Source organism: Thermothelomyces thermophilus, chromosome 3, assembly GCF_000226095.1.
Source record: "Thermothelomyces thermophilus ATCC 42464 chromosome 3, complete sequence".
In the NCBI taxonomy this organism is placed as follows: domain Eukaryota; kingdom Fungi; phylum Ascomycota; class Sordariomycetes; order Sordariales; family Chaetomiaceae; genus Thermothelomyces; species Thermothelomyces thermophilus.
The window spans coordinates 1,478,769-1,504,581 of record NC_016474.1 but is presented as its reverse complement, the minus strand read 5'-3'; the positions used below and the strand labels follow the sequence as shown (position 1 = coordinate 1,504,581).

The window sequence follows — 25,813 nt, the reverse complement described above, 5'->3', positions numbered from 1 at the left end:
TGTTCGACTCGATAGTGCCGCCAAAGCCGCGAATGGGGATGCCGCTGCGCAGCCGTAGTCGATCCGACCCCGCCATTTCATCCCATTCCGGTCCATTCGGTCCAGTCGGTGCCATGCCTTCTGGTTAATGCCCAATATTGAGTGACGAAACCGTCAGCAGCAGACCCTCGACCCGACTCCGCGGCGCCAATCTCAATGACACGGTATCATTGCCAGGACCGTCCCGAATGGGGCTCGCCGCCAACTCCCGGCATCGCCAGGCAAACCTAGTCCTCTGTCGACGCTAGTGCCCAGCTCATCCGATCCGACCACTAGCCTCGCCGAGCCCCCGGTCCAATGGTCGACAGACGCTCTCACTTGCTGCTCGTCATGGCTATCGTGATGGCTACATAAAACCACCGCCTTCACCAGCTTCCGGAACGACTCTTCTTTCCTCTCCTCAGGGTTCATCCTCCGGCGCCCAAGACAGGAGCAAGATCCTCAAGCTCTCTTCTTTGTTGACCGTGTCACTCACTACACGGCCCGATCCCTTGCCCCCTGCAACGGTTCCCCCGGGCTCCGGTCAGGCTTCCGTTCTCTCTCTCCAATATGGCCCCCTTCAAGATGGTCGCCGCGGCGGCGGCGCTGGCTCTCGTCGGTCACGTCCAGGCTACCGAGATTCCCCTCCCTCCGTGCCTCGACCCCTTCCAGCCATTTGTCTATTCCGGTTGCTTTGGGGAATCGGCCGGCACCCAGCTCTTGCCCTTCCGCCCTCCCCTTGACCAGCAGGAGGGCACCGTCGAGAAGTGCGTGGCCACGTGCAAGGGCAATGGCTACCGCTACGCCGGCCTCGTCTACTACGGCGTGTGCTACTGCGGCCAGACCGTCAACGGACCGCAGGTCGACGACTCGCAGTGCGACCTCCCCTGCAATGGCAACAAGTCCGAGACGTGCGGCGGTAACGGCCACTTTTCTGTCTACTCTGACCCCACCTTCCTGCCTGTCGACCATGTCACCGTTGCCGACTACGAACCTCTCGGCTGCTGGACCGACGACTCGAGCCTGGGCCGCGCCCTGACATACCGTCAGGTCCAGCTCGACAGCGCCACCCTGACCACCGAGAAGCGTCTGCAGGCCTGCCGCGACGGCGGCTTCCCCTTTGCCGGAACCGAGTACAGCGGTGAGTGACGAGCATGACCATGGTTAGAGAGAAAAAAGAGAGAGAGAGAGAGAGAGAGGCATGTTCTAACGTCCGAGGAAGGTGAATGCTACTGCGGCGTCGTCATCGGCAACGACACCTATGCTGCGCCCGCTGACGAGTGCGACATGCCCTGCAACGGCAACGCGGACGAGACCTGCGGTGGCCGCAGCCGCCTGAACCTCTACGTCGCCGAGGAGCTGGGATCGCTCCAACCCTGTGGTTACCAGCCCTCCGTCTCGAGCAGCACCTCGCTGCCGCCGTCTTCGACCGTCACTTCCACCACCTCCTCTTCCACCTCTTCGTCGACAGCGCCTCCCGAAACTTCAACTATTACTTCGACGAGCACCACCCCGGCCACCTCGACCACAAGCACCAGCAGCTCCGCCTGCGTGTCTACCACCGTCGTGCCCCCGCAGTGCGAGTACAAGTGCGGCAAGTGGTGCTCGTCGCCCCTCCCCGACTGGAACGACCCCAAGACGTGCAAGAATGCCTGGTCTAGCTGCCACGTCCAAGTTGCGTCCTGCTTCAAGCAGGCCGGGTGGCCCGACGTGCTCGACTGCTTCGAGTTTAGCCAGTGGTGCGCCGACATCGCCAAGTACTGCGACAGCAACCCGCGTGGCGGCTGCCGCAAGGACGACTTCTGGGGCAAGAAGCCCCCCAAGGGCGGTGCGCACCCATCCACTACCATCACTGTGACCGCCACGTGCGCCCCTGCCACCGGCACGGAGCCGCCCGCGACTTCTACCAAGCCCCCTGCCTCCAGCACCACCACCAGGTGCCCCATCCCGACCCCCACCAACATCTGCATCCAGCCCAGTAGCCCGCTCTACGGCTACGGCCCGGGCAAGCCGGTCGGCGGCATCGACATGCCCGTCGTGAGCTGCAACGACCTCCCCAACGAGTGGGCCCAGTTCCCGTTCAAGGGCTACACCGACCGCGATAGCCGCAACTGCCGCAAGTATCAGCGGAACCAGTGCACAAACGTCTGCGCCGACGCCTGCAAGGAGCAGTACGAGGACTGCGTCAACGTCTACGCCGAGGGCTGCAAGCGCAAGCCGCACGGGCGCCGGGACGTCGGCTACTTTGAGTTCCGGGGCAGCGTCGAGAAGCGCACCTTCGGGTGGAACGACGACTTCTCGGGCGCCGTCAACAAGTGCAAGGCCCAGTACAGCGACTGCTTGAGGGTAAACAGGGGCGTCACGGGTGCCGGCAAGTGCACCAAGCCTTGCGGATGGTAGATCCTGGGCTTTACGGTGAGAAGGGGGAAGGGTTGAGGGTTGTGCTTGTTTGGATTGACGACGAGAACGGGGAGACTCTAGGATCTTACTTAGTTAGGCTCCTTGCTATGCTTATTACGAATATTAATATTTAGTGTCTTCTTCTATCCACCACTTTTTGTCGTCACTTGTACCTCTCTAGCCTCTGCATTCCGTGTCATGCAAGTTTGACTTTGGTCCCATCCAGAGGATCCTAGAAGCCTAGGTGATCAAATTTCTGCTTGATGAACGCAGTTATACTTGTTAAAAGAAGGAGGAAAAACAACAGCGATTCTGTCAAGGCCTGATGTTCCAACTACTCTCGACTCGGGAGTCTTGACCTCCCAGGATTAAACAAGTATATACATACCCCGGACATACAAAAAAAAAACGTTGTGAGTCCAACAAGAGATTGGGCGACCCCGGAATCGAACCGGGGTTTCTTCGGGTTCGTATATGGAACGAAAGCCACAACGAAGCGTCCTGACCACTAGACTAGTCACCCTTGTGTTGTCTGGTGACAATTGCGTCGGGATCAGAGGCCTTTGAGTGGGTTGCGAGTGGGCGTGGGTGGGTTCTTCTTCTCTCGTTTTCTCCTCTTATTATTAACCTGCAGTTGTGCTCCGCTCGGCTGTTGTTGTGGATATTACCCCTCGGCGTGCAGGAAGGAGCCGGCGGGACTTTTGCATGGAAAATACGCAGGCCAAGGGCGGGAGCGAGAAACCCTTGGCTGACAGAGTGCTAGCAGCAATCTTCTCACAGCTGCCAAGTCGGTTCAGGCAAACTATCAAGACGTCATGGAAGACTGACGTTGGATTCATCACCCGCTTTATGCAGACTTAAACTCCGTAGTGTAGTACGTCCTATTAAGACTCTGATAGTCTCATCTCTCAGAACTACATCTACCATCTCCACCCATCAGCACCCAAATTTCAATCGGGTCCCGTTTCCGTCAAAGTCGAAGAAAGCCTCCGAACTCAAAGAGAAAAAAGGCCTGGGAAGTACCCACAAGATTCAGCATGCTTCTGGCCTTTCTCTGCGATCATCCCTATTCCCAAAAGAGAGAAGAAAACCAGAGGGAAAAAAAAATAAAAAAAATAAAAAAGCAAAAAAAGTAACACCCCAACGCCATCGCTAATGCAGTTTCGGTTTTTTTTCTTGTTTTCTTACACACGACGAATCATTGAAGGAGCTCTTCACAGGTCCAGTCCTCGTAGCTAAGGGACACACGATCAGTTCTCAGCCCCCGATAAGAGAATAAAGCCAACCAGGGCGCAGCCACTTACTATCCATCGGGCAGGTACCGACGCACAATGAGGGGGATCTTCTTCTCCCTGAGCTCCTTGATGGCGATCTGCAGCGGGTCCGTCTCACCCTCGAGGTCGACCAAGACAGGCGCGTTCATGCTGTAATGGCATCCCAAGTCAGCAAAACGAAAAAAAGAAAACAAAACCTTGCCTCTTCCTTTCTCTTCTCCCCTCCCCCCCCCCCCCCTCTCTTTTCTCTTCCAGATAACCGCCGCATTGGGTAGGTGAATAGGTGGGTGGGTAGGTAGGTGGTGGTTGAGACCGACCTGATCTGCAGGGCCCTGGTGCCCAGGATGCGCGCCTTCTCGTACTTGGTCATGAAGGGGGTGGTGGTGCGCTGGTCGTTGGGGATCTTCTTGTCCTTGTGCGACTTCTCGCTGCCCTTGCCGACGTTGGCGGTCGCGTTGGGGTCGCCCGACGCGATGACGTGGTCGGCGTCCTGGTGCTCGCCGTCCTGCTCGGCCTCCCGCGCCGCCTCGTCCTCGTCGGCCGGCTCCGGCTCCGGCTCGTAGTACTCGTCCGGGTCCTCGTCGAAGGCCGGCTCGTCGTTGCTGTGGTCGCGCCTGGGTTAGAGGGAGAAAAACCGAAAATTGATGACCCTTTCTTTTCCTTCCCGGAATCGCGGAGAGGGATGTGCGATGACGGAGAACTAAGGAAGCGGGAAGCTTACAGAGGCTCGCGATCGTCGTCAGCGCCGTAGTCAGACATTGTTTTGTATTATTTAGTCGCGAAGAGAATCGAGCGAACTGGAGAGGCGGGGATGGGAAGTGGCAGCAGTAGGCAGCGGTGATAAATGTTGGAGGAGGGGCGCTTTGTTTGATGGAAAGGAGCCGCTGCGGTTTGGGCGGATGGCTGACCGGGGGGAGAACAGTGAAAAATTTGAGTGGGGCACCCCATTAACTAACTGGGTACTGGGTACCTTCCCCGGTAACGTATTACAACAGTGGTTCATTGTGTTGCCCGCTGCCTGCTGCCCACAAAAAAAAGTTGGGAGAAATCAGGCTCCTCAACTTTCTCCGATCTGCAAGTACAACAAACTTACATCCATTCCTCCTCTTCCTCCGCCTTCAATACTCTGGCCGAAGCTCCCCTCCGGCCGGGGCCATGAAGCGGAAAGCCGCAATTGGAGACGGAGGGCCGTCTGGGCCGTCGGGTCCGTCCAAGCGGCAGCAGATTCAATCGCCGCAAGCAACTGATACGGAGGAGCTCGCCCTAGCTCTGCCATTTCGATTTACTACCTCCGACTCGACAAGATGCACCTCCTCCGACGACAGCAGCAATAAGAGCAGTGGCAACAATAACAACGACGAAAAGCCCGACAGCGGCGACGACAAGATCGATAGCGACCATAGCGGCCATACCAACCCCTCGTCCCCTCCCGAGACAACTACAGACCACCACCACCCCCTCACACCCACACCCACGGCCACGTCTGTCCCCGACGGAGGAGGACCCACGCCCTCCCGCCGCGCCGGGCGCAAGTTCCCGTCGGACCTCAAGACCATCAAGTGTACCTACCCGAACTGCCCCAAGACGTTCAACCGGCCGGCGCGGCTGGCCGCCCACCTGCGCTCGCACACCAACGACCGCCCGCACAAGTGCCCGTACGAGGGCTGCGACAAGACGTACCTCGAGGAGAAGCACCTGGCGCAGCACATCAAGGGCTCGCACACGCACGAGAAGAAGTACGCCTGCGCCGAGCCCGGCTGCGGCAAGGCCTTCGTCACGGCCACCCGCCTGCGCCGCCACGCTGCCGTCCACGAGGGCGCCGAGCGCTTCCGCTGCCGCGGCTACGACGGCTGCAGCCTGAGCTTCCGCAAGCACCAGACCCTGCAGCGGCACGTCCGCGTCGCCCACCTCGGCCTGGCCGCCTTCGTCTGCGCCGCCGAGGAGGGCTGCCGGGCCGGCTTCGACACGGCCGGCGCCCTGCGCCGCCACGTCGAGCGGGAGCACGGCGAGGTGCGCTTCTGGTGCGAGGAGTGCGCCGGCGACGGCGCCGGCGACGGTGACGTGCGCAGGGTCGGCTTCCGCACCCTGCCGCAGCTGCAGGCCCACATGCGCAAGGAGCACGTCGACTGCCTCTTCTGCGACGTCCGCTGCGGGAGCCAGGCCGACCTCGAGAGGCACGTGGACATGTACCACTCCGGCACCACGGTCGAGGACCGGAAGACGGTCGGCTGCACCTGGGAAGGCTGCGGCAAGAAGTTCACCAGGGTCTCGAACCTCAACACCCACATCCGGACCGCGCACGAGGGCCTGCGCTTCGTCTGCGGCCAGGTCGACACGTACCAGACCGACGACATTGCCGACTGGAACTGGAGGGAAGAAGGCTGCGGCCAGACCTTCGTCAGCAAGCTGAAGCTGGAGGAGCACGTGCGCTACGTGCACCTGGGAAGGAAACGGCCGCCGAACCAGTACACGGTCAAGTCGGCGCGGCCGGGCGAGGAGGACGAGATGTCGGCCGCCGTGCCGACGCGGACCATTCCCTGCTCCGTCGAGGGCTGCGGTGCCAAATTCGTCCGGCATGCCGATCTCGACAAGCACTTGCAGAAGAACCACCCGATCTCGCAAGAGGACGTCATCGATCCGCGCCTGCAGGAGGCCGACGGCAACCGAGAGCAGTTCTGGATCGAGTCCGCCATTCCTGCCGTGGAGGAGCCGAGCTTCGACTCGGATTGGGCCGAGATGCGGCGCCTGATCGACTTGGACGCGCTGGTGGATGCGAAGGAATGAATAAATATAACCAAATAAGAGAGAGAGAAAACTGCTTTTCCTGGGACGCATGGCCATGCACGAGCGAGTATAGATACCCTTTCCTTTTTTTTTTTTTTTTCTATTTCTCTTCTCTTTCTTGTCGTTGCTACGCGTGTTCATATGAATTAGTGTGGGCAAAAATGGCGGGACAAAGTAACTACGACCACCGGGATGGGGCGGACGACAGACTTAGATGGTATGCCTGAGTTATGCGACGCATAAGTGTACAAAACGAGTCAGAACAACGACAATTCGTGCGCTCTCCCTCCCTCTCTCTCTCGTTCCGGAGGCAAAACATGTACATACATGCTCATGGTACCTTAGAAGTCCCCTCCTTCCACGGCTCAGGCCCGTCCTCCAAAGGCACCCAGCAGCCCCAGGGACACCTAGGTCCCTTCGCGGCAGCGGATCACCCGGAGCATGGCGGATGCGGCTCGGCGCGCCGTTTTGTGCTTCCCTAGTGGCGTCTTCTGGCGACTTTCAACCCTGTTGGGCATATCCAACTGTTAATTGGGATGATAGGTAAAGCGTGTTCTGACTGCAACAGCAAGCAGCAGCAATAAGGGGATACAACCGCGCCACGTCCGAAGGAGTAGCTGGAGCTGAGACTAACGGTGCTTCTTCTTCTTCTTCTTCTTCTTCTTCTTCTTCTTCTTCTTTTTTTTTTTTTTTTTTTTTTTTTTTTTTTTTTTTTTGAGTATCACCATTCATCGGTGGGCCACGAGGAAGGAAGTTTCGTCTTATTCTGAACCGCGGCGTGTGATAAGACAGGCGGCATCACAGCGGTTGTCTAATCATTATGTAGTAGTGCATGTAGCGTTCTCACATCATATTGATACTGTTACAGCTTCCTCCGTCATGTCATGATACCGAAGAGAAAGGCACCAACAGGCAAGGGACATGACTCCGGCCCCGCGTGGTGGTCTCACGGGACAGGTAAACCGACACCCGACAAGTGACCTGATCCTCTGGTGCAGCCTGTAGGTGTGACCGTCTCCCTCAGTGATACCAGCACCTGGACAGACCGCACACACGCGCACACACACACGTGTACGGGGGCGCGCTGCCGAAGATCCAGCTGGACCACTGTGCCCAGCACAGCGCAGCAAGGAGCGCGGCGCGCGGAGAGACTGGAGGTCCCTCCCTCCCCCCCCCTTTTCTAACCTTCCCTCCACGCTCCATCCGGATCCCGGTCCAGGGTCGTGCGTGCCGCTCTCACGATCCATTCACAGCCTGCTCTCCCTCCCTTCCTTCACGATCGCCCCGCTCATCACGAACGGCTCCTCTCGCCCCTGCCCTTGCCGGGCTCCGTGCGGGGCGATTCCTCTGCCGAACAGGACGGCCTCCCGGCCGCCTTTGGTCCCCCACCAGGCGGCGGCGACGGCGGCGTGCTCGACGTCCATCTCGCCGCTGCCCAGCACCTCCCAGAAGCGCCGCTTGACCGCCTCCTTCAGCCTCTCGCCGACGACCTCGTGCACCGCCGCCGCCACCAGGCCCAGCCACTCCTCGAAGATGTCCATGCGCAGGAAGGGCAGCGCGTCGATCAGCGTCAGCACGAGCGTGCTCTGCTCCGACGCCTCCTCTCTTTCCGCTCCTCGCTGCTGCCCGGCATCGCCCGAAGCTGAAGAAGAAGAAGAAGAGGAGGAGGAGGAGGAGGAGGAGGACGCGGGGGGAGGAGCGGGCGGCAAAATGTCCCTGCCGGCGTCGCGGACGCGGTAGCGGACCATCTCCAGCAGGCACTCGCCCAGTTCGACCTGCTCCCACGAGACGGCGAAGGGGGGGCTGAGGATCTGCAGGATGGTGCGGAAGGCGAGGCGGAACTGGCGCGGCGAGATGCGGGCGGGGAAGGAGGAGAAGAGGGCGTCGGCGTAGAAGGGCACGACGCGGGTGGTCAGGGGCGCGTTGTGCGGGCACGAGAGGACGGCCAGGACGGCGCTGTGGGCTGCTTCGAAGAGGGGCACTAGCGCGGACGGGGCGGAGGAGGAAGAAGAAGAAGAAGAAGAAAAGAGAGATGGCGGGGTGGTGAGGTAGGGTGTCGCGGGGGCGATTATGAGGGCTTCGCAGTCCTGTGGCGGGAGGTTCAGGGGGAGGTGCTCGGCCGTGTTGAGGTAGAAGAGGTCGAGGGTGCGGTGTAAGGGGTGTGGGGGGATGCCGGATGCGGATGACGGAGGCAGGACGGAGCGGAGGAAGGCGGCACAGGCGGGGCCGTAGCGGGACAGGATGTCGAGGGAGGTGAGGTAGGTGAAGGTGTAGACCTGGAAGGCGTCGCTGCCGTTGCGCGACGAGATGAAGTAGAGGTTGCGGAGGGCGTGGAGGGTCTTCGTGGCGACGGTGGGCTCGACGGTGTGGTGCTTGAGGCGGCGATCCAGGAGGCTGCGGGCGACGATGGAATGGAGGATGGCCACGGAGGCGTACATGATCCTCTTGAGGAACTGCCAGAGGGCAGGCCACGTGGTCTGCAGCGTCTCCTGGGTGAGGAAGATGGTCTCCTCGGAGGCGTCGAGCTCGCAGAGCTTGTTGGTCTGCCAGTACTGCAGCAAACCCGAGGTGAAGGCGACCAGGTCGTCCTGCAGCTGCAGCACGACGGCGGAGTCGCGCGCGTGCCGCACGGCGTAGGACAGCAGGGTGGAAAGGGGGCCCAGGCCGGCGACGAGCGGCCTCTGCTCGAGCTGCCTGAGATGTAGGAACGAGGGCGAGGACTCGAGCCACATGAACTTGTCCTCGGCCTGGCGGACGTCCTGGTCCATGGACGTGAGCAAGACGCCATCCTGCAGGCCGTCTCCGCCGAGCATGGCCCGCAGCGCGATGGGCACGAGGGCGTCGCAGTCCAGGCCGGCGCGCGAGGACTCGGACAGCAGCGGGAAGGCGTAGTTGAGAGCCAGGGCGACGGGGCCCGACGGGGCGGGAGGTTCGGGCGCTCGGTTGCGAATGGCGAGGTTGGTGGCCGTGACGACGGCTCGCTCGACGGTGCCGCGCATGGAGCGGCTGAGGGAGCGCCGCTGGCCGCCCTCCATGCCCATCAGGACGCCGCTGAAGACGAGCAGGTGCTGCCACCGGCCCGACTGGTCGTCGGCGCCCTTGAGGACTGCGGCGGCCCAGGCATCGCTTCCCAGCCCTCCTCCACCGGTCCGGGCCGGTTGGATGTTATTGTCGTTGTTGTTTTTGCTTTTGTTATTCTTGTATCTGCTTTGTTCCCTCTCGAGCTCGTTGCGGCGCACGTGGATGGCGGCGGTGTTGAAGATGCTGATGATGCGATAGCAGGTGCGCATGCCATCGCGGCGGCCCCATATTGCCGGGGCAATGAGGAGTTGCGAGGTGAGCAGCGAGAGATTCAATGGATTCGAGAGATTGGTGAGCAGCAGGGCGGTCGACCCATAGATCTGTTCGGTGCGCTCATCGTCGTGCACGTCCTGGTACAGCTGCAGCACCGTGGTGAGGAGTCGGTCGATGGACATGGCGGCTGTTGTGGGTTATGGCGTCGACATCGGCATTGGCATTGGCCATTGGAATTAAGATTCGGGTCCGGTTGTGCTTCCGGGTTACGGCAGTTGGCCTGCCCTGAAATACAGGTAACTACGGAGTAAGTGGTGCGCGCCTGCTGGGTGTTGGTGGTTGTCGGTTTTTGGGCGGGAAGCAACGTAGGTGCCGAGGCATAGTGTATGCAGCTAGCCAGGGTTCCGTTTGTAGCTCAATTACGCGGGTAGAGCGCGCAGTCGGTAGCCGAGCGGATCGACCGAGATTGGAGAATGGCTTGGCTCGCATGCATCTGATCCCGCAAGACTCGGAGATCGCGAAGCGACTACGGTACCTTAACGAATTAAGTCTTGTTAAGTAGTCCGAGCATCATTTCAAACCAGCGCTTACAGGGACATTTTCTCTCTTATTCCTCTTTTTTCAATTCTCTCCCCGTCCGGACTGTTTTAGATGAATTTTTGTTTTTTTTGTCAAGAGAGGCGCCTAACAACACAACGCTCCCGCGCTCCAGTGATCGCAACCATGGAAGCGCCATCGTATGTTTCCATCGCATCTCCCCGCAGTTACGTCCCCGTGTCAAAGTTGTTGCCGATGCTGAGACGAGACGCACGCAGCCGCGTCCGGCGCGACATACCGGCCGACTACACGGTGCCTCCGTTTCCGTCGCTCTTCTGGCCGCCGCAGTCGGCCAAGATCATCCTCTACGAGCTCGACGAGATGTGGAAGTTCACCCTCTTCTGGACCTTGATCCTCTACGGCCTCTTCCATCTGGGCGCCGTCGGCGTGGCCATGCTGATGCAGGGCGGCAAGCGCATGTCCAGCTGGAAGTATCTCTGGCTAGTCCCCCTGGTCTACGCCCTCATTGCCGGCGCCGAGGCCCTAATTGCCGGCACCCTCGTGGGCTTGATGTGAGTGACCTCGAGCCTGTTAAGCTTTCTTCCCCCTTTTTGGCTGCATTGTGCTGATCATGTGATAGAGTGGGCGCGAGCTACCTCGTCGGCGGGTTCTACATGTCGACCTGGATCCCATTCGTCTGGGGCTGGGTCAACGTCCTTGTTCTCATTGTCTCTTCGTTTAGGATCCAGGGCGGTCTGTGACTGTCGACCTCTCGCTCCGTACTCCGTACAGCGTACTCACATGCTCTCCCGAGGGATTCGGAACACCCGTTCTGTGTATGAACGGCTCGTGAATTGGATGGTTGCCATCCGTGCCAATCGCCCGAAGCAAGGGATCACAGGACGGCGCAAGCAAACACTCCGTTCCAAGCCACCCTCTCCAATGCCTGTGCCCATTTTTGGGGCCCGCGTGTTTGGGTTGCAGGGGCCCTGCCCCCGCGTGCTGTGGGGTACTGTAGTGTACGGATTAGTTAGTTCTGTGCCGCGCTACACTAGCGGCTGCTGCTGTGTGGATCCACTGAGGGAACAGGGAACCGCTGGCTGCGTTTCGCAAACGACGAAAACGACTTGCGGCCGAGCTGAGTTCGGCCTTGCACCTTCAAGGGGGGAACCGAAAAGAAAGACAAAACAGCAAGAGCGCGGCCCAGGCTGCCCCTCCAAGGACGCTTCATCCGGCACAATACTTAGGGAACAATTCTAGGGACGGACCAATCACCAATCGGCATGAGATCAGCGTAACGGAGAGGCGCGGGCGAGTCTCTGTCGCGCCGGCGAAACGAAACGATTCCCCCCCCCCGCAGCGCTGTCGACATCATCACTCTGCCCCTTCAGCCACCACAACCCATCTCGACGATGAACGACGCCTCTCGTCCGCTGCCGTGGTCGCCAGATAGGTAAGCTCAATTGAGAGAGACCTGCAGACCCTCGTTTCCCACCTGCCTTTCCCACCCGCAGCCGAAGCGGCGTCCGCATTGCATTGTGGCAAACACGGCGACTCCAATATTCGACCACCACGGCGCCATTGACGAGCAGTCCCCGCCCCGGGCTACTGACTACTCCCATACCATACCATGTGTTACCGCTATTCCCGCCGCCGCCTTCCCTCTTCCTCGTCGACCAACAGCAACATCACCGCCCCAAACCGCGCCTCGCTCGAATTTGACCGCGTCGTCATGCACAATGTCTCAGAGATACCGAGCACTAAGAGCCCACCCGGCGCTGACAAGCCATCCTCCCACAGATTCTCTCGCCACCAACGAGGAGAACATGACGACGACGACGCCGCCGCCGCCGACGCTGCCATGCTCCCCTACCTCCGCCACCAACCAAAGTCCCTCTCGGGCATCGCGGCCCGCTCCTTCTGCCTGGGCATCGCGTTCGCCGTGGGCGTGACGGGGACCGTCGCGATCCTCGTCCTCACCGCCTCGCCTCTCTGGCGCCTCCCCTTCTTCCTCGCCGCCCTCGCCCTCTTCCACTTCCTCGAGTTCTGGACCACGGCCGCCTACAACACCCGCGCCGCCGACGTCCACTCCTTCCTGCTCACCTCCAACTGGCCCGCCTACGCAATCGCCCACTCCTTCGCCTCCCTCGAGTGCCTGCTCACCAGCCTGCTCTGGCCCCCCGCCGGCGGCGGCGGCGGCGGCGGCGTCCTCGCCCGGCGCGGAGCCGTCCCGCTGGTGGGCGCGGGGCTGGCGCTGGTAGTGCTGGGCCAGGCGGTGCGCAGCGTGGCCATGATCCACGCCGGGCAGAGCTTCAACCACGTGGTGCAGTACCGGCGCCGCTCCGGGCACGTGCTGGTGACGACCGGGGTCTACGGCCTGCTGCGCCACCCGAGCTACTTTGGCTTCTTCTGGTGGGCGCTGGGCACCCAGATTGTCATGGGGAACCTGCTGAGTTTGGTCGGGTACGCGGTTGTGCTGTGGAAGTTCTTCAGCAGCCGCATCAGGATCGAGGAGGACTACCTCGTCGCCTTCTTCGGGCAAGAGTACGTCGAGTATCGGAAGAGGGTGCCCACCTGGATTCCATTTGTTCCCTAGGCCCTTTTTTTTTTTCCCTCCGTTGAGGAATGAGGCGAAGCTTGTGTTATAATTACAAACGAAGGAGGTAGGAAATAGGACGAGGTCATGAGTTGAGTTAAGGGAAAGGGTCTTAAGAATCTGGTATTTTCTAGATTATATACCGGCATCTCCCGCTATCCAACCTGCGGGCCGTCGTGAACCTGTCCAAACAGGGGCTAGGCAACCCCCTTCCCTCTTCCCCATCTATAGTGGCGCCGTTTTTTCAGTCATGACCGATTGACCAAAAGTAACAAACAAGGCCAAAAGAGGACAGGGGGAAAAGGCAAAAGGGAAGGAGAAACTGAATAAAAAACTAGATGAAATCAATTGACAAGAAGATCATCTGCTTTGTGACTCTGTGTAACTTTGTAGGATCGCACAATGGCCGTACCCATTTCCAAACCGAGACGGAAGCCACCGAGCGCCCAGACCCCTCCAGGTTTTATACAGAGAACATGAAATGATCAAGCCGCTACGGGACAGGTGGCCCCATGCGCCGCCGGCGGTATCTTGCTGACGCTGCCGTACTTGGCCTGCCAGGCGTAAAAGTACATGAGGGCGGCGAAGGGCTGCCCGAAGATGGTGAAGGAGACCCAGAAGATGACGTTTCCCAGCAGGCGGCCGTTCGCCGACTTGAGCCGCTCGAGGCGGGCCGTCAGCATGATGAGCGGGAGCTGGAGGAACATGCCCAGGAAGGCGACGCCTAACCGCGCGCGCGCGCGCGCGCACAGCGTTAGTTTTGTTTCGTCTCCCCCCTTTTTCGGGGATGGGAGAGGGGAGAAAACGTACCGATGAGGTTGTGGGTGGGTACGCCGACCAACAGCTCATGAAGGATGGCGGAGAGGAAGAAGACGGTGGTGCTGGACATGAACTGGCTCCAGCCGCGCGAGCGCATGGGCGAGTAGACGTGGCGGTGGAAGAACTGGTAAACGGGTTTGTTCCACGTGCGCCAGTACGTCCCGAGGCTCTCGCTGTTCCCTGTTTTGCGATTAATTGGCTTGTCAGGAGATACATATCACAAAAAGAAAAGAAGAGAAATAAAGGGAAAGGGGACAAACGTACACCAAGCCTCGTAAAATTCGCGGTCTCCGAAGCGCATCACCTCGGCGAGCGCGTTGAGGAAGGACTGGAACAGGGCAAAGAAGCCGGCCAGCCAAATGACGAGCGAGATGGTGGATAGCTTCAGCAGCCTCTCGAGGATGGACATGTAGTCGAGGGTGGCGATCTTGTCGAGCGAGTTGCGCAGGACGGGGGTGGCATACTGGGCGCTTGCGAACCAGATGAAGGCGCTCAGGCAGGCCACCTCGCCCACCCGCTTGGCCACGAAGACCCAGCGGATCCGGTCGGTGCGCGGGTAGGCCGGCTGGTAAACCAGCGTGGGCGCCCACCAGAAGTAGGCCAGGTTGGAGAAGGTGATGTTGGCCGGGTAGGGACACTGGGCGTAGATGTCGGGCAGGGCGTCGAGCTCGCCTTTGGCCGGGTGCAGGAAGGTGTGGCGGAGGTCGCGGTTGGTGAGGGCGTACGAGGCCGTCTTGAGCCAGACGATGATGGCGTGCAGCTCGGACAGGGTGCCGATCAGGGGGTGGTGGATGTAGTAGTAGACCACGTACGAGGTGATGGCCAGGGCGGCCGAGACGTTGATGGTGTGAGCGATGCGGATGATCCTCCAGGTACGCAGGAACCGCCTGGACTCGTCCTCGGTCGGGCTGCTGCTCCCGTCCCGTTTCTGGGACTTGGCTCGCGAGCGGCGGGCGTTGGCGGCCGCGACCAGCTCGATCAGGTAGGCGATCATGAGGTGACAAGGGATGAGAACATAGAGCGCCAGCCCCAGCCGGACGTCGTTGGGATGGAAATCATGGCATCTGATGCAGATCAGGACGCCGTACTGCGCCCGTCAGCCTTCGCCCGTAGTCTACTCCGCTTGCCCAGCCAAGCCTGGCCCGGACCTGGGGTCTATAAGGGTTTTTTTTTGTTGGGGTGGGGGGGGGGGGAAGAGAGGAAGAATAAGAGCAGCAGCTAACCTTTTGGATATTTTCGATCACCAGGCGGAGATTGGCGGCCACTATTCGGTGTTTGTGAGCGAGAATTGTCCCGAGCTTCAAAGATGAGGATACCGGAGACACAGAAGCACACTTACCCAACACGATCACCATGAGGTTACGGAACCCAATGAAGCTGGGGGTCTCAGTGGCATCGTGGCTGAGACACGAAGGCTTCGACTTTGAGTGGACGGCGTAGACATGGCGGTACTTGCTGCGGATCGGCCTGCGCGGGTTTGCATCCGCAGAGCCGTTGGTGATGCCGTTGGGCTGCGTGGTGGTTGTGATGGTATCGCGAGCGGCGGCGTGGGGGTCGCTGGGTTCCAGGGTTACAGGGGCTCCTGACCTGCGATTGACGGCCCGAGTGCTGGTGCCGTCTCGCGGTCCCTCGACGCCTGTCGCTTCAGCCACTGTTTTGCTCGCATCAGCGTCCATTGAGGCGAGCATTGGCAGCAGCTGTCGGCAATCTGTACAGGGATGCAAGTGATCGGAATGGTCGTCGGCCCGCGAGCATGATCTGAGAGCAAAAATTGAAGGAAAATGGCTACAGGTCGAGGTGCAGCAGATAATTCGCGTGCAGAGTACGGAGTCCTGCGTGCTTTTACACTAGCGAGGTAAGGCCGTTAAAGGTAGGTAGGCTCGGCACTCCGTACCTAGGTAAGGTGTGTATGTATGTATGTATGTATGTTCCATGGTATTTAACTAGGTGTAACTAAGCCGGATGCAATGCGGCTCAGCCGCGGTGCCGCGGTGCCGCGTTGCCGAGGAGGGACCCGCTCCCAGAACAAGTCCCTACTAGTGTAACTAGCGGCCTAGGCAACCAAGGACAAAACTTTGATCTTGAAGCGCGAATTCGTCATTCGCAGCTGCATTGCGCGTTGCTGGCGTGCAATTCCTCGCAGCAGCTTCAGGCTACGTGACATCTGCTAGCGACACACTTCCATTTCTTGAATGGTGAGAAATGGCTCACCTGTACGGAATGAATACTGCAAGTACCAAACATATCGGAGTTTGCTGGGAAGTCGGCGGCGATTCGGGTTAGTTAGCCCGATTCACGGCGAGGCCGGCCGATCCTAGGGCTGAGAGGTTTGTCTCGCCGCCCAAGAAACGACCAGGCTTGGCCAAGCATCTGCCGGGACAAACTATTCCGTAATGCAAGTGCAAACAGAATACAGATTACAGATTACACCATTCCATACTGCGTACTTCGTACTCCTTGTATCGATGGACAAGAGATGAAATCAAGGCAGAAGCGTTAATAAGACCCACGCACTGTCCTTGGCAATTGAAATTCGAGCGAGACGGTTGGAAAAGGAGATCAATTTCTTGCATGGAACCTTTAATTCTTGGCATTCATGGCGAAGAGGTACTTGCCGCAGTTTCCTATAAACGGCAAGAGAAAGGTGATAACCAGCCTGGGCAGGAGACGCAAAGTTATCAGTACCGGTACTGTTTCGATAACGACTGCTTATCCTAGGTACAGCACCTGATTGTTTCTAGGGACGAGAAGTGACTGTGCAATACTCGGCACCGATCACGCACAAAATAGGGCGTATGATTCAGCCAGCTACGCAGGATGTAAGGGAACAGAAGTACGAAGCACTTCGTATTTCCATGTGCTATATCCATGTGCGAAGGGATCTATCTGTTTACCTAAGGTACCTATGTATGTACATACACAGTAGAGGACTTGGAGAACAATGCGTTTTCTTTTCATCCGAAACTCCATAAACCACACAAGCAAACGAGTCTGAAATACTCCGTGAGAGTTCCTAAAGATAGCCAAGAGCAATGCATCAACATATTAGACATTGAGCGCGCGCAGACAGCAAGCAACCTGTAGGTTCCTTTATCTTATATTCAGCACCTGCTAACTTCGTACTTCGTACCAGCTGCGGAATACAGTAGTACGCGGTTGGACTGCCGGAACCCGAACCCTCAGCTGCGAGGTGCTGATTCGCGCACGGGCCATTTTGTGCTACAGTTCAAGGCTGTTGTTCAATTGGAGCTCCTTGGATTCGCGGCCAAGTCGCGACTACTAGTACAGTACAAGACCAGGAGGGTTCGCGATCGAGGAAAAGGTGCCCGGCCTGACAATCAAGAAGCCAGAACAAAAGAGCAGCGCTTGACGGGTTAGCAACAAATCTGTTGACTGTGCCGCAATATATCGTTCCGCATCATCAACCGCATGACAACCATTAGCTATATATCCAGCGCGGGGCGTTTGCGATAGGGATTCATGCAGCGGAGGTGAAGAGTGAAAGCATCAATCGCCATCCCGGCCTTGCACGGCCACTAGCTTCTTCTCCTTCCTCATCATCATCATGGCCCACGAGGGCAGGGACCACGGAGACCGGGGCTTTGGCTTCGGCGGCGGGGGTGTCGGAGGACATGATGGGCCTCCGCCGCGAGTCAGAGGCAGACGTGAGTTGAACCATTTCCATTGCTACCTGCCCTCGTTTGCCGTCTTCGTCGTCGTCGTCGTCGTCGTCGCCGCCGGCGCCGGCACTCCCCTCGACGTGATGATGCACCTTCATGCACCCACGCGACATAGCAAGGCGTCCACGGATGATACAGGTGACAAGATGCTGACCATGCTCTCGGGAAGGCCCCGTCACGGACTACGGCGCTACCATCGTCCACTGGATGCGCCATCGCCAACCCCGATATAAGGGGTCGTTTGCGGGCGAGACCGAGAGACCGAGTATCAGCTACATTGTGGACGTGAGTTCTTCTTTTTGTTATTATTCGCCCCTCTTCTCCCCTCTCCTCTCCTACAGAAAGTCGCGATCGCTCACGCCCTTCCAGATGCTACCTCCCCACGCAAGGACAACGAGCGCCGCGGACTCGGTGCCGTCGCGTCACCTGCACTCCTCACTAAATAAGATCAAGCATCCCATAAACGTGGTGCGGTGGACTCCCGAGGGCAGGAGGTTGTTGACGGCCTCGAGCAGCGGGGAGTTTACCCTCTGGAACGGCACCGGCTTCAACTTCGAGACCATCATGCAGGCGCACGACTCGGCCATCCGTGCCCTGGCCTACTCTCACAGCGACGACTGGCTGGTGTCTGCCGACCACGACGGCATCATCAAGTACTGGCAGCCCAACTTCAACAACGTCGAGAGCATCCGCGGCCACACGGACCCCATCCGGGACCTCGCCTTCAGCCCCACCGATGTCAAGTTCGTCACAGCCTCGGACGACTCGACCCTGAGGATATTCGACTTCGCCGCCGGAGCAGCCGAGTCGACGCTCACGGGCCACGGCTGGGACGCCAAGAGCTGCGACTGGCACCCGACCAAGGGCCTCATCGTCTCGGGTTCCAAGGACCATCTGGTCAAGCTCTGGGATCCGCGGACGGGCCGGTGCCTGACGACCCTCCACGGCCACAAGAACACCATCACCAAGACCCTCTTTGAGCGCGTGCGCGGGCAGTGCCTGGCCACGTCGGCCCGCGACCAGACCGCCCGCGTCTTCGACCTCCGCATGATGCGCGACATCTGCCTCCTCCGCGGCCACGACAAGGACATCTCCACCCTGACCTGGCACCCCATCCACCCCAACCTCCTCAGCACCGGCGGCTCCGAGGGCTCCCTCTTCCACTACCTCCTCGACGAGCCCAACACCCCGCCGGGCCACTCCGCCTCCGTCGCGCCCTACGACGCCGCCGACCCGGCCTCCGCCCCGGCCCAGACCATCTACCCGGCCCACCGGATCCCCTACGCCCACGACTTTGCCATATGGTCTCTCGACTGGCACCCGCTCGGCCACATCCTGGCGTCCGGCTCCAACGACCGCATCACGCGCTTCTGGGCGCGCGCCCGCCCGGGCGAGGCCGACAACTTCAACGACCGCTACCACATCGGCGAGGCCGCGGCCGAGGCCCAGGGCACCTGGGACCGCCGCGGCCACCGCCACATGCGGCAGGTCGAGGAGGAACAAGAGCTCGAAGACGAGATGGACGGCCTGGTCGACCAGAAGATGCCCATCAAGCAACCGCCCGGCAGCCTGCCGGGCCTCGGAACAGCAGCATCATCATCATCAGCAGCAGCAGCAGCAGCAGCAGCGGCGGCGGCGGCAGGAGGAGCAATCCCCGGCCTACCCGGCCTGGTACCACCTCCTCCTCCACCACCACCCCCGGGGACGGTCATTCCCGGCATGGCCGGTCCCAACGGCAACGGCAGCGGCAGCGGCAGCGGCAGCAGCGCCGCGCAGCTGCCCTTCCCACTCCCGCCGCCGCCTCCGCCCCCGGCCATCGCCAGCATGCTGGTCGGCGACGGCAAGAACCCGCCCGACTTCGCGGCCATCGCCGAGATGATGAAGAAGCACGGCATCGTCCCGCCCCCCCCGCCCCCGCCTCCGCCCGGCCGGGTCCTGCCGCCCGGTCTGATCCCGCCCCCGCCCCCGCCCCCCGGCTTCCCGCTGCCGCACGGCTTCCCCCCGCCCCCGCCGCATCTGGCGGCCGGTGCCGCTGCCGGTGCCGGTGCCGGAGGGGACCAGCATGGGAGCGGGTCCGGAAACGGGAACGGGAATGGGAACGATGGTGGTGGTGGTGGTGGTGGTGGTGGGAGCGGCAGGAGAAGGGCGCCGCTGCCGAGCCAGGAGGAGAGCCTGCGGATGGAGCAGAGCAAGGGGAATTATACCCGGGTGAGATAGAGTCGGCGCGGGCGTGTTTCCTCGTCCTGAGGTCTGTCGGGGCGTGACCAAGAAATGTCGGAAAGGGTGGCGGCGGTTGGTGGAAAGACATTTTTTTTTTTGGGGGGGGGGTGGGTGGGAGGGGGAAAGCAGGCGAGGGTGAGGGTGAGGTGGAGGTAATCCCGTTGCGATGTATCAACTAGTGGATCGATCTTTCGAGCGTTACATGGCATGTGCCTGATATACGGCATGAAAACGAAGAGAAGGGAAAAAAAAAAAAAAAAAATAACTGCATAATGTCTTTGGTGGGGACTTGAGGTGTGTGTGAGAGGTTAACAAACATGGTTTTGATCTGATTGATTTTGTTATGCGATTATCTTGTAAATGGGTACATTTCATACATACACATGCATCTTACTACGTACAAGCACATGTCTTTTACACACACACACACATAGACAGACAGACAGACAGACACAGAGAGAGAGAGAGTCTATGTCTTAACATCTGCTGGCGATACTCGTGCATAGATTGGGTCGCTACTTCTTGGCAAAGGCCTTCTGGCGCTCGGCGTACTCCTTGACGATGATGGAGCAGCTGGTCTCGGCGCACAGGCGCTTCCTGCGGGACGGGGGCAGCTTGGTGGCGAACTCGAGGCCGGTGGCGCGCTCGACGGCCTCGAGGGGCACCTCGAAGTCGGCGAGGGGCTTGTCGTTGGGGATGACGGCGTTGGGCAGGACGAAGGCGGCGAGGGCGACCTTGCCTCCCGGGGCGGTCTGCTCCTCGGCGTAGATGACCTTGTAGAAGTGGGTGGGCACGGCGACGTTGGGGGGATTCCCGATGACCTCGTATTTGACGTACCACTTGTTGTCCTGCGGGTCGCGCTTGGGCAGGTAGAGCGGTCCCGTGACGATGCGGACGCTGGGGTAGCGCTGGGTGAGGCGGCGGCAGAAGTCCTCGAGGTGGGCCCAGTAGTCGCGGTTGAAGCCGTCGCCGACCTGGGGGCACATGTTGGACAGGTAAAAGGTCTCGTCCATGGCCGTCTGCGACCACTTGCAGTCGGCGGCGGGGACCTGGTGGCCGCGGTCGTAGCCGGAGCGGAAGTAGTCCTTGAGCTTGGCCTGGAACTTTTCCGGGATGGCGGGGTCCTCGAGGAAGTTGCTGTTCTTGCGGTCGCCGTCGCGCATGTTGAGCGACGCGGGCGTGATGTGCTCGGCCACCCAGTGCGGGTTGCGCGTCCGCCGGTCGTACGAGGAGATGAGCGCCTGCCGGGAGGCGAGGTCGGCGACGGGGCCGGGGAAGCCGTACTCGAACAGGCCGGCCGGGTTGACGGGGGCGGCGGCAGCAGTAGCAGCAGCAGCAGCGGCAGCAGCGGAGGGCACGGGAGCGGTGGTCGAGTGTGTGGTGGTGGTGGTGCTGCTGCTGAAGACCTGGGAGGCGGGCACCGGGACGGGCGCAGAGGGGGGCTTCGCGGAGGCAGCGGTGGTGGTGCTGGTGACGGTAGTGGCGGAGGTGGTTGTTGTCGCCGTCGTCTCGGACTTGCGCAGCGAGTACATTGCCGCCGTGGCAGCCGCACCGGCGCCGGCGCTGACGGCGGCGATGACGGCGATGGTCGCTTTGGACATTGTCGCGAAACCTTCTGACCACTAATTTCCTCCAGCCTGCGTTGGCTGCGCGCCCTGAAGCCGCCCGGCTTGCCTAGTGTGCTAAACGTCGGGCGAGCGTGCGGTTACCGGCGCGGCTGAGAGAGGTTGTGGTTTTAGCTGCTACGAGCGTGTACTGTGTAGGAAATCCTCGGCGTGGTTGTCAGACGAGCTTTTGACCGAATTTCGTAGCAGACCCACCCCCAAAACATCCGTGCTAGTTAATACACTACCTTTAATCGGTAAGTGCCCGGAGAAGCGTGCGCGGAAAAAATTCAAGCTTACAGAACAACTGCCGTTGGTTCGTGCAATATTTCCCTTAAACCCGACGCCGATTTCTAAGACAATTACTTCAATCGCCTTGAGTACATACCTAGTACTATACATACTTTTGGCACCGAGCTAAGGTACTAAGATGAGGTGGGTACGAGTATGTACAGTTGGGAGTAAGCCACAACTCGACACGGGAAGAGTCGAGATATTACTCTGGTATATGTAAAATACCCCAACTGTGGTGTCCCCTTCGCGTACCTCTCGTCGAGGCCCACAGTAGGGATGAAGTGTCGCTTCATGTTCCATACCAACAGACTCGCAGCCCCAGCCACACCTTTGTGGCAAATGCTTTGTAGGGAAAGAGCAACGCGGGCAGCCAAGAGTGTGGCATCCAATGGCCGGTGAGATAAATATTGGAGGATTAGGCCAGCATATACGGATAGAAGCGAAGCTCTTTCCTTCGCTCTTTAATGTGTATACATACACATCTCAGAGACTCAGTCATTGAAGCATGGGATTAATAATGGGGGGTTGCACCCCAGGGCAGTTAGTTTGCTACTGGATACTCTATGCGGTGCGCTTATCTGCAGCCGTCAAGGTACAACTTCGGGTGAGTGAATAGGTAAAGCATGGGTGCATTTCGAGATTGCTGCATGCTGATTGAACCCCTGCGGACCATGGCCCTGCGTTGCCGTGGCCATCAAGGTGCCCGTTACGTGTATTCCATACAACCCATGTATGAGGGACAAGGTGAATGTAACGGCCCAAGAATTGCAAATCGCTGCTTTCTGACAGGCTAACTGCAGCATACATATGCTGCGTATGCCACTCGCTCAGCGAGGGGGGTTCCACCAACGCGTGACCCACGGCATCAGCAGTGATGCCATCGACCAAGAGCTTTCGAGCCGCGTGCTAATCATGTACATACATACATACCAACCCTCGGGATCTGGGTAAATTCCATTCCAGACTTGCTTCCGGGGCCCCCAGGGCCTACGGGGTCTGTGTTTCGGACACGGCCACCAAGGTTTGGCTTTTCAAGTAGCGAAAGTGTAGGCCAAGTGCAAGCAGGCCCCGGGCCCAGCGGCCGCTGCAGGTGCGCATTTCTTACAAGAAGCACCGAGTGTTGGCCCATTCCGGTCCGTTCAAGAGGCGATTTTCTGCGGCCCCCCGCAATAGGTAGGCAGGTACCGTTAAAGTTACCTCACGCAACGCAACAAGGTACCTACCCTACTGAGCCTACCTATCCATCGAGGTTCTCAAAAAAACTCCTGGCGGGTTCAGTCAGCCCGTCCCATACATGTCGATTCGCCCGCTGAACTTGAACTTGTCCTTTCTTTTATCACCGCAACTCTACCGTGTTTCTGCCCAGCCACACCCTCACCCGGCCGGCGTTTTTTTTTTCCCTTTTTTCCCTTCTTTCTTTTCCTGACGTCAAGTCCCGGGGTCCCATCTACTTCATTTGATGCTCTATGCCGCAAGCGGAAAGTCCTTGACACACACAACATCTACCTACCACACCCGAAGCCCCCAAGTCCAAGTGCACAAGTGCACAAACTACGCGCAGCGCAGGGACCGCTACCATGGATTCCAGCGCCGTGGACAACGACACGCGGGGCTGGATTCTGTCCATCTTCAGCGGCCTAGCCTGCATCCTCGGCGCCTCCGTCGTTTGCATCGACTTGCCCATCCGCCTCATTCCGAGCAAGCGCCACTTCCGCATCCAAGAGAGCAATGCTTTCCTCGCCTCCTCCCTCAGCCTGAGCTTTGGCGTCATGGTACGTCGACGGCCTCTCCCCTGCCTCTCCCCTGCCTCGCCCTCTCGTCTCCCTCTGACACGCCCTGATTTCTCGCAGCTCTTTTCCGCCCTCTATAGCATGCTGCCCTCTGCCATGCGTTACCTTGCTAAGGACGACTGGGATGAGCACACGGCTGGCTTCTTGATGATGGGCTGCTTCATCGGCGGCTTCATCGGCATCCAGCTCGTATCGCGGATATTGCATCAGTACATGCCCTCGCATGTCGTCGACTGCGACCACACCCATGAAAACCTCGCTGACGAGGAGCTCGGCCAGGGCAACCATCATCATCATCAGCATCATCATCATCATCAGTCTCTGTCCAAAGTGTCTTCCCATCAAGCGGGCGACGATGCCCCTCACATGGTTGAGATGACCGATGCCGTCACCGAGTCCACGCCTTTGATCCCCCCCGTTTCCCAAGCGCCGATCAACGGCCACATCCACACCGAAGTTCTGGACGGCGACGCGGCGCCGGCAGCCGAGGCCGTCACTCACTTCGATGGCTCCCAGCGCCGGGCCCTCACCCAGATCCGACCGCCCTTGGCCGATGTCCGGACCCGAGTCATGTCCTTCTTCAAAGACACCAAGGCCAACTGCGACGAGGACGGGCCTTGTTATGGCTATTCGGATCCCTGCGGGCAGGAGTGCTTCAAACACATCGGCACGCGCTCTGCCCTCTCTCGGACTGCCACATCGCTCACCGAGAACGGGGACAGCGGACTGGAAAGTGCCGTCTCGACCCCGCGCTACCGCATCGTCCGCACGCCTTCCCACCCCCACGACGGCGATCACCACCATTATCACCACAACGCGCACGTCCACACCCACTCCCACGACGGCGACCTGGAATGCCCCGAAGACACGGAAGCCCAGCATCACCATCATGTGCCGACCAACGCCTTCCTCTCGATCGGTCTGCAGACCGTCATCGCCATCGCCCTGCACAAGTTCCCCGAGGGCTTCATCACCTACGCCACCAATCACGCCAGCCCCTCTCTCGGCTTCAGCGTCTTCATGGCCCTCTTCGTCCACAACATTGCCGAGGGCTTCGCCATGGCCCTGCCCCTGTATATGGCCCTGGGAAGCCGCGTCAAAGCCATCTTCTGGTCCTCCCTTCTCGGCGGCTTCAGCCAGCCGCTCGGCGCCACCGTCGCCTTCGCCTGGTTCAAGCTGGCCAAGAATACGAATCTAGACATTGACAGCACCGCCTACGCCTGTCTCTTCGCCGTCACGGCCGGAATCATGGTCAGCGTGGCGCTGCAGCTGTTCGTGGAGAGTCTGAGTCTGAACCACAACAGGAACCTGAGCATCTTCTTTGCCTTTCTGGGAATGACATTGCTGGGGGTTAGTAATGCGCTCGTTTCTCATTAAACGGAGCAATATTGCTCCGACGGCACTGTACTTTTCTTCTCTTTGGCGTTGGAAGGTCGGGTTACAATCATGGGATAGCAGGGTAAACGGATTCTAAACCCCCCCCGGGGTTCATGCATGGCGTCCAAGATGGGTTATTTTGGGATGGATGGTTTTGTGGTCGGACTGGCGTACTACCCTGTTATGTATATGTACATTGATTATTCCTTGGGCTTTTGTCGGCTTAGAGAGAGGTATGACAGAGCGCATAGAGGGTCAATGTTCTCCATTCTGAAATTCCTCCAGCGACTCTTTTACACACCTTGCAAGTTCTCCCAACATGAATTTGTCGTTAGCCTCATCCACGTCGCGTAGCCTTTTCCTGTGGCGACTATTATCATCGACACCAGCCCAACCAACCCGAGGGCCGGCTGCGTTCCCCATCACCCACCCATCCCCTGCACAACCGGCATCGGACGAGCAAAAAAGAAAAGCATGACGCTCGTCCGCACGCTCTGCTACGGAGGAGCAGAGAGAGAGAGAATGGGAAGGTCAAAAAGATTCCGGCTGCCTAATGCAGGAATCGAACCTGCGATCTTTGCATGTCGTCGAAGAACCCCATCACAAAGGACGGGCGGTCGATACAAGTGCAACGCATTAGCCACTATGCTAATCAGGCCCGGCTTGCTTGTCCGTCTACGCTTGTGGATACAAGGCTTGTGAAATCGACTTTGGTTTGGTGATGGGAGGTACGGAGTGGTACCTATTGGGGAGACCGGAGAATCCTCCTTCCGCCATAAATAATTAACGACGAGCCCCTCATAAACATGTTTACATCTCTCCCCCCCCCCCCCCCAACTTCCTTTTTTCCCTTTCACATCAATATCAGCGGAGCAGGCCAGGCCTGGATGTGTCTTGAAAGTTTCGTTGTCCCTTGGGCATGATCTGTTGTGTGTAGAGTTATCAGGAGTTCACCGACATGTATGTACTAAGTATGCACAGATTATGTACACAGGGTTTGACTTGGGCAGGCCCCCCTATTCCGTTTTGCGGTAGCATGATCATCTCCGAGTCAACAAACCAGTCATTGCTTGCCTGCCCGCCGTCGCCGCCGCCTACCAGGCAGCTCCTATCTCGCCGCAGCATG

At 59.3% G+C, this 25,813-nt stretch overlaps 10 protein-coding genes and 2 non-coding genes across 12 annotated transcripts; 6 read left to right on the top strand and 6 right to left on the bottom strand.

The window, feature by feature from the left end:
* Positions 1–588: 588 nt before the first annotated feature.
* On the top strand, positions 589–2,418 carry MYCTH_94171 (uncharacterized protein; the record flags this gene model as incomplete). The annotated part of the gene is made up of 2 exons (XM_003662777.1): positions 589–1,159; positions 1,241–2,418. The coding sequence occupies 2 exons, from the start codon at positions 589–591 to the stop codon at positions 2,416–2,418; spliced, it is 1,749 nt and encodes a 582-aa protein (XP_003662825.1).
* A 431-nt stretch (positions 2,419–2,849) lies between these two features.
* On the bottom strand, positions 2,850–2,941 carry MYCTH_t83. The gene has a single exon. It is a non-coding gene; the product is annotated as a tRNA-His (tRNA).
* A 294-nt stretch (positions 2,942–3,235) lies between these two features.
* MYCTH_2138933 (uncharacterized protein) lies at positions 3,236–4,472 on the bottom strand. The gene is made up of 4 exons (XM_003662776.1): positions 4,414–4,472; positions 4,010–4,294; positions 3,723–3,842; positions 3,236–3,653 (listed from the first exon to the last, which is right to left on the bottom strand). Exons 1-4 carry the CDS (start codon positions 4,449–4,451, stop codon positions 3,617–3,619), a joined length of 480 nt encoding a protein of 159 aa, XP_003662824.1. The 5' UTR covers positions 4,452–4,472; the 3' UTR covers positions 3,236–3,616.
* Positions 4,473–5,546: 1,074 nt separating this feature from the next.
* MYCTH_2062613 (uncharacterized protein) lies at positions 5,547–6,476 on the top strand (the record flags this gene model as incomplete). Its single annotated transcript, XM_003662775.1, has 1 exon — positions 5,547–6,476. A coding segment is annotated over one exon (930 nt), but the record flags the coding sequence as incomplete, so codon positions are not given.
* A 704-nt stretch (positions 6,477–7,180) lies between these two features.
* On the bottom strand, positions 7,181–10,167 carry MYCTH_2303887 (uncharacterized protein). The gene has a single exon (XM_003662774.1). It carries the CDS (start codon positions 9,950–9,952, stop codon positions 7,724–7,726), a length of 2,229 nt encoding a protein of 742 aa, XP_003662822.1. The 5' UTR covers positions 9,953–10,167; the 3' UTR covers positions 7,181–7,723.
* A 156-nt stretch (positions 10,168–10,323) lies between these two features.
* Positions 10,324–11,204, top strand: MYCTH_2303885 (uncharacterized protein). Its single transcript, XM_003662773.1, has 3 exons — positions 10,324–10,507; positions 10,586–10,879; positions 10,948–11,204. Exons 1-3 carry the CDS (start codon positions 10,494–10,496, stop codon positions 11,066–11,068), a joined length of 429 nt encoding a protein of 142 aa, XP_003662821.1. The 5' UTR covers positions 10,324–10,493; the 3' UTR covers positions 11,069–11,204.
* Positions 11,205–11,629: 425 nt separating this feature from the next.
* On the top strand, positions 11,630–13,190 carry MYCTH_2303882 (uncharacterized protein). The gene is made up of 2 exons (XM_003662772.1): positions 11,630–11,760; positions 12,108–13,190. The coding sequence occupies exons 1-2, from the start codon at positions 11,720–11,722 to the stop codon at positions 12,901–12,903; spliced, it is 837 nt and encodes a 278-aa protein (XP_003662820.1). The 5' UTR covers positions 11,630–11,719; the 3' UTR covers positions 12,904–13,190.
* Positions 13,146–15,612, bottom strand: MYCTH_2303878 (uncharacterized protein). Its single transcript, XM_003662771.1, has 5 exons — positions 15,062–15,612; positions 14,946–14,986; positions 13,987–14,809; positions 13,714–13,902; positions 13,146–13,627 (listed from the first exon to the last, which is right to left on the bottom strand). The coding sequence occupies exons 1-5, from the start codon at positions 15,396–15,398 to the stop codon at positions 13,389–13,391; spliced, it is 1,629 nt and encodes a 542-aa protein (XP_003662819.1). The 5' UTR covers positions 15,399–15,612; the 3' UTR covers positions 13,146–13,388.
* A 1,675-nt stretch (positions 15,613–17,287) lies between these two features.
* Positions 17,288–19,619, top strand: MYCTH_49818 (uncharacterized protein; the record flags this gene model as incomplete). Its single annotated transcript, XM_003662770.1, has 4 exons — positions 17,288–17,387; positions 17,572–17,687; positions 17,772–19,474; positions 19,535–19,619. 4 exons carry the CDS (start codon positions 17,288–17,290, stop codon positions 19,617–19,619), a joined length of 2,004 nt encoding a protein of 667 aa, XP_003662818.1.
* Positions 19,620–20,137: 518 nt separating this feature from the next.
* On the bottom strand, positions 20,138–21,223 carry MYCTH_51411 (uncharacterized protein; the record flags this gene model as incomplete). The annotated part of the gene is made up of 2 exons (XM_003662769.1): positions 20,138–20,905; positions 21,098–21,223. The coding sequence occupies 2 exons, from the start codon at positions 21,221–21,223 to the stop codon at positions 20,138–20,140; spliced, it is 894 nt and encodes a 297-aa protein (XP_003662817.1).
* Positions 21,224–22,916: 1,693 nt separating this feature from the next.
* On the top strand, positions 22,917–25,056 carry MYCTH_2303876 (uncharacterized protein). Its single transcript, XM_003662768.1, has 2 exons — positions 22,917–23,292; positions 23,371–25,056. The coding sequence occupies exons 1-2, from the start codon at positions 23,098–23,100 to the stop codon at positions 24,685–24,687; spliced, it is 1,512 nt and encodes a 503-aa protein (XP_003662816.1). The 5' UTR covers positions 22,917–23,097; the 3' UTR covers positions 24,688–25,056.
* Positions 25,057–25,234: 178 nt separating this feature from the next.
* MYCTH_t82 lies at positions 25,235–25,345 on the bottom strand. Its single transcript has one exon. It is a non-coding gene; the product is annotated as a tRNA-Thr (tRNA).
* Positions 25,346–25,813: the final 468 nt, after the last annotated feature.

Excerpts from the sequence above, each read along its gene's own strand:
- MYCTH_2138933 (XM_003662776.1), bottom strand. The coding sequence starts at position 4,451 with ATGTCTGACTACGGCGCTGACGACGATCGCGAGCCTCT. Across the intron at positions 4,295-4,413 it reads GACGACGATCGCGAGCCTCT|CAACGACGAGCCGGCCTTCG; the intron begins GTAAGCTTCCCG and ends GCGCGACCACAG. Across the intron at positions 3,654-3,722 it reads CGGTACCTGCCCGATGGATA|CTACGAGGACTGGACCTGTG; the intron begins GTAAGTGGCTGC and ends TGTGTCCCTTAG.
- MYCTH_2303887 (XM_003662774.1), bottom strand. The coding sequence starts at position 9,952 with ATGTCCATCGACCGACTCCTCACCACGGTGCTGCAGCTGTACCAGGAC.
- MYCTH_2303885 (XM_003662773.1), top strand. Across the intron at positions 10,880-10,947 it reads GGCACCCTCGTGGGCTTGAT|AGTGGGCGCGAGCTACCTCG; the intron begins GTGAGTGACCTC and ends ATCATGTGATAG.
- MYCTH_2303882 (XM_003662772.1), top strand. The coding sequence starts at position 11,720 with ATGAACGACGCCTCTCGTCCGCTGCCGTGGTCGCCAGATAG. Across the intron at positions 11,761-12,107 it reads CTGCCGTGGTCGCCAGATAG|ATTCTCTCGCCACCAACGAG; the intron begins GTAAGCTCAATT and ends ATCCTCCCACAG.
- MYCTH_2303878 (XM_003662771.1), bottom strand. The coding sequence starts at position 15,398 with ATGGACGCTGATGCGAGCAAAACAGTGGCTGAAGCGACAGGCGTCGAG. Across the intron at positions 14,987-15,061 it reads CCTCATGGTGATCGTGTTGG|TGGCCGCCAATCTCCGCCTG; the intron begins GTAAGTGTGCTT and ends AACACCGAATAG. Across the intron at positions 14,810-14,945 it reads TGATCGAAAATATCCAAAAG|TACGGCGTCCTGATCTGCAT; the intron begins GTTAGCTGCTGC and ends TGACGGGCGCAG.
- MYCTH_2303876 (XM_003662768.1), top strand. The coding sequence starts at position 23,098 with ATGGATTCCAGCGCCGTGGACAACGACACGCGGGGCTGGATTCTGTCC. Across the intron at positions 23,293-23,370 it reads GCCTGAGCTTTGGCGTCATG|CTCTTTTCCGCCCTCTATAG; the intron begins GTACGTCGACGG and ends GATTTCTCGCAG.